General features: G+C 52.8%; 1 protein-coding gene across 3 annotated transcripts in view; it reads right to left on the bottom strand.

Annotated features, from left to right (window-relative positions):
- The window catches only part of ERCC1 (excision repair cross-complementation group 1), a 23,515-nt gene extending 20,437 nt beyond the window's left edge, over window positions 1–3,078 (bottom strand). For all 3 annotated transcript variants that reach the window (XM_011963001.1, XM_011963000.1, XM_011962999.1), the window contains exons 1-2: window positions 2,793–3,078; window positions 700–915 (exon numbers count right to left, since the gene is read on the bottom strand). In XM_011963001.1, coding sequence (XP_011818391.1) covers window positions 700–915; window positions 2,793–2,897 — 321 coding nt within the window. In that variant the 5' untranslated portion in view covers window positions 2,898–3,078. The remainder of the gene's footprint in view (window positions 1–699; window positions 916–2,792) is intronic.
- Between the last annotated feature and the right edge of the window lie 2,060 nt (window positions 3,079–5,138).

The raw sequence follows: 5,138 nt of genomic DNA, 5'->3' as shown, positions 1-5,138 counted from the left end.
TCTTCCCACACCTCCTCCCTCCTCCCACCTCTTCCCACACCTCCTCCCTCCTCCCACCTCTTCCCATACCTCCTCCCTCCTCCCACCTCTTCCCATACCTCCTCCCTCCTCCCACCTGTGCCTGGGTCTTTTCCAGCTTCTCGCTCCTCCTCCCAACCCTGGACAGTCCCTGGTCCTCTGATCCAGGTTCCTCCCCTCCACTTCCACTGGCACCAGGCCTTTCCTAAAGGGTCCCCGGGTCTGTCTCCAGCTCAACCCTCTCCCCCAGCCCCAGTCTGCGAGTCATGTGGTCCTGAACACCTCCTGCCCCTACGCCCGGCTAATTTTTGTATTTTTAGCAGAGATGAGGTTTCACCATGTTGGCCAGGCTGGTCTCGAACTCCTGACCTCAGATGATCCGCCTGCCTCAGCCTCCCAAAGTGCTGGGATTACAGGCGTGAGCCACCACACCTGGCCTCATTCAGTACATTTTAAGTAAATTAACAAACCTGGGGTCAGGAAACAGAGCTGCACCAACACAACCACAGCCCCAGCAAGAGCTGGGGCACTCTCAACCCACACACCGCTGTTGAATGAATGAATAAATGAATGGTGAGAACAATGTGGTTGGAACTCAGACCTCCTTCCACTGGAGTCATCCCTAGAACAGCGTTTCCCACTGAAAACCTCAAGGCTCCTCTTCTCCGTCTCCCTCCTCACCTGCCGAGGGCTCACAATGATGCTGTTGGATTTTGCCCCGGGTTTCAGGGCCTGGTTGGGGGTCTCTCCTGCCAGGGGCTCTGACCCTGTGGGGCACGTGGCCGCAGCCCCTCCCGGAGGCTGTGAGATGGCATATTCAGCGTAGGTCTGAGGGGCCGCCTGGGCCGAGGTGTCCACAGTGGGAAGGCTCTGTGTGAATTTGAATAAGGGCTTGGCCTGTGGGGAGAAAGGGAGTTTGCAGGGGACGGGTTGGGGTGAGCAGGGGACATCTGAGACCCTGTGAGTTCCTCTCCCCTTTCTTTTTTTTTCTTTTTTTTTTTGAGACAGAGTCGCATTCTGTCACCCAGGCTGGAGTGCAGTGGCACAATCTTGGCTCACTGCAACCTCCTGGGTTCAAGCAATTATCCTGCCTCAGCTTCCCGAGTAGCTGGGATTACAGGTGCCCACCACCACGCCCAGCTAATTTTCTTTTTTTTTGAGATGGAGTCTTGCTCTGTCACCCAGGCTGGAGTGCAGTGGCATGATCTCAGCTCACTGCAACCTCCGCCTCCCAGGTTCAAGCAATTCTCCTGTCTCAGCCTCCCGAATAGCTGGGACTACAGGCGCGTACCACCATGCTGGCTAATTTTTGTATTTTTAGTGGAGACAGGGTTTCAACATGTTGTCCAGGCTGATATCGAACTCCTAACCTCAGGTGATCCGCCTGCCTCAGCCTCCCAAAGTGTTGGGATTACAGGTGTGAGCCACAGCACTTGACCCCTCTCCCCTCTTTAGGGCTGCCCATCCTCCTTCCTCTAATGTCCCTTCCAGAAGGCTGAGAGCTCAAAATCTGAATCCAGCCACTTCTGCCCCACTCCTCAGCCTCCACTCTGGTCCCAGCCAACAGCGTTTCACCCTTGGACCACTGAAGTCCCTTCCTCACCAGCTCCTTGCCCACACGCTCACCCCCTGGAAGTCTGTCCCCTACACTAAATCTTTATGTCCTTCCTCTGCTCAGAGCTAGTGGGTGGCTCCTGCCTCAGAGTGAAAGTCAAAGCTGTCACCATTACCCACAAGGCTGTAGATCTGTCCCTGATCCTTGCCTTAGAGACTACACCTTCTACCACTTGTCCCTTGCTTTCTCTACTATAGCCCCACTGGACTGCGTCCTGCCCTTGAATGTGGCAGGCTCTTTCTGACCTCAGGGCTTTGGCACTGGCTGTTCCCTCTACCCCAGATGTCTCTGTGGCTCATTCCCTCACCTCTTTGACATCTCTACCAAGATGTCACCTCCTCAGAGAGGCCCTCCCTTGAACTTCCTATCTAAAGTAGGAAGGGGCCAGGCATGGTGGTTCATGCCTGTAATCCCAGCATTTGGGAGGCCGAGATGGACGGATCACTTGAGGTTCAAGACCAGCCTGACCAACATGGTGAAATTCTGTCTCTATTAAAAATACAAAAATTAGCCGGATGTGGTGGCACGCTCCTGTAATCCCAGTTACTCGGGAGGCTGAGGCAGGAGAATCGCTTGAATCCGGGAGGCGGAGGCTGCAGTGAGCCGAGATGGTGCCAGTGCACTCCAGCCTGGGTGACAGAGCCAGACTCTGTCTCAAAATAATGAATAAATAAAATAAAGTAGGAAGGTCCTCTTCCCCATCACGCCCTATATCCTTAGCTCACTCTCCTTTTCTTCATAGCCAATGCTAATCACCAATCGATTGTTTTCCCTTGGGAAGGAGATTTCAATATTGCCAGGTCCTTCCATTTACCAAAATATGTCTAAAGTATAGATTTTAAGATTGCAAAACCTGGCAATTCTTAAACATGAGTAATAAATTCATGTCTCGAATAATCAGGGTGCTGGCCTCGTAAAGCACATCAGGGGTTACCTGCTTGAATGCCAGTGTCTGGCCTCTGCCTCAGCCCTTAGAACCAATCATCTATTTCACAGATGGGGAAACTGGGACCTGTGGAGGACCAAGGACTGTTTCCCCAAGTCGTCCGTGGCCCCCAAATCCACTAACCCACACCCTGGTCCCACAGGCCCCATCCTATTCTCTTCCTCCTCCTAACACCCCCGAGCCTCCCGGGGGCCCCGCATCTCCTTGTCCTACCACTCCAGGAGGAATCTCATCCTCGTCAAGGGGTATCACAAATTTCTTCCTTGCTGGAGGCCCTGAGGGCTGGGGCACCCCCTCTTTGTCCTTCCCAGGGTCCATCTGGAACCTGAAAGGGAAGGTGCCAGGAGCGAGTGAGCCATCGGCGTCTACGTTCTCATCCCCCAGGAGGAACCCCTACTCATAGCTGTCCCCCACAAAACTCCCAGAGCCCCATAGGGTCAGGTCCCAAACACCTAGGGCCCGAGGCTCTATAACGCCCCGCCCCTTTGACCTCCACCTTCTGCTCGCCCCGCCCCTTACAAGTCCCATCGCTCCGCCCCTCGCCTCCACGGGATTCTATTGGCTCCGCCCCCACCGTCCCCCGACTTCCGTTCGCCCAGCCCCCGGAGCTACATCTGGACGCCCTCCCCACGCCTGGCCTTGTCCATCTCTCAGACTCGGCAATGATTGGCTTCCGCGGTTGCCAATCTCCACCTGCGGTCTCCGCCTCCCGCCCCTCTGGTCCCGGCCTCACGGTTTCAGAGCCGCGAGCTCAGTTGCTGGTCTTGGAGCCTCAAGGGAAAGACCGGAGAGGGACTGAAGCAGTTCACCGCCAACACGGCCAGCGCGGCCCAGGTCTCGCCGCACTTCCGGCCTCTCTGGCCCCGCTCCCCAGGAGAGTAGAGCATAGAACAGGGCGATCTCTATGCAACTCTCTATGGTCCTGGAGGACCGCGGAGTTCGTGGGAGGAGAGACATGTGGCCTCAGAGGATCTGGCTCCCAAATTGTTCAGTTCCAAAGCCCATACTGCACGCTTCTGTGTGCCGGGAATCCTGGCAGGGCTCTGTGGAGAAGAGATCGCAGGAGATCCAACTTGGTCCCTCCTCTCAGTACGGAGAGGCTTAAGTTTGAATCCCAACTCAGACATTGACTTGGCCTCAGTTTCCCCATTCATTCATTTATTCCACATCTATTCCCCCCACGCGCTTCCTCTGTTCCCGGTCCTGTGCGAGTCCGTGCTGGTGAAACAGCAGTGACCAACGACAGCCCCGTGTTGTCCTCCCGGAGCTTACGGTTCATTCAGTAAGGGACACAGACACGTTCCCAAACAGTGATGACTTAGAATGGGCAGGTCTGGGATGGGAGATCCCGGGAGAGCCGTGGGGTGGGGGTCAGAGGGAGCGCCTGACTCAGCCGCCGAGTCCGGAAGGGCTTCCTGGAGGAAGGGACATCTGAGCAGGGGCCTGGCTGATGAGTTAGTGTTAGTCACTTCCTGAAAGGATAGTATCACACTGTTCTAACTTGCAGCTCTCTGATTACTAAGGAAATGAAACGGTTTTTGTGAATGTATTGGTTTTATAAATTTTGTCTTCTGTGAATTGCTTGCTCATATTCCTTGTCCATTTTTTAAATGGGTTGTATGGCTTTTTTATTACTATTAATTTCTAGGGGTACTTTATGGATTCTGATTCTAATCCTTAGTTACCTATATTGCAAACATTTCCTCCTAGTTTCTACTTTGGGTTTTAACTTTAGTTATTTTTGGCACAGAAGTTATTTGTGTTTATGTACAACTATTTATCAACCTGTTCCGTTGTGACTTTTGCTTTTGGTGTGTTAAGAGCCCTGCCATAATCCAGGGTCATAATGATAAATTCTTTTTTTTTTTTTTTGAGACCAAGTTTCACTCTTACTACCCAGGCTGGAGTGCAATGGCGCGATCTCAGTTCACTGCAACCTCCACCTCCCAGGTTCATGCGATTCTCCTGCCTCCTTAGTAGCTGGGATTACAGGCATGCGCCACCATGCCCGGCTGATTTTTTTTTGTATTTTTAGTAGAGACCGGGTTTCACCATTTTGGCCAGGCTGGTGTGGAACTCCTGACCTCAGTTGGTCCACCTGCCTCAGCCTCCCAAAGTGCTGGGATTACAGGCGTGAGCCACAGCGCACGGCCATAATGATACATTCTATCATTTCCTTTATCTGTGTAAAAGATAAAAGCTCCGTGTTGCGTTATCCTCCCAGAGCTTATGCTTCAGTGAGGGACACAGACACCCTCCCAAACAGTGATGACCTAGAATGAGCAGGTCATCTGGCTTTAATCTATGTAAGATTTATTATTTATTTATTTATTTATTTATTTATTTATTATTTTTTGAGATGGAGTTTTGCTCTTGTTGCCCAGGCTGGAGTGCAATGGCGCAATCTACAGGCTCACTGCAACCTCTGCTTCCCAGATTCAAGCGATTCTCCTGCCTCAGCCTCCCAAGTAGCTGGGATTACAGGCGCCCGCCCAGCTAACTTTTGTATTTTTAGTAGAGACGGAGTTTCACCATGTTGGCCCGGCTGGTGTCGAACTT

Source organism: Colobus angolensis, unplaced genomic scaffold, assembly GCF_000951035.1.
Source record: "Colobus angolensis palliatus isolate OR3802 unplaced genomic scaffold, Cang.pa_1.0 Scaffold60, whole genome shotgun sequence".
NCBI lineage: Eukaryota > Metazoa > Chordata > Mammalia > Primates > Cercopithecidae > Colobus > Colobus angolensis.
Note: the sequence above shows the minus strand (reverse complement) of the source record. Positions and strands in the feature narration are given on the sequence as shown.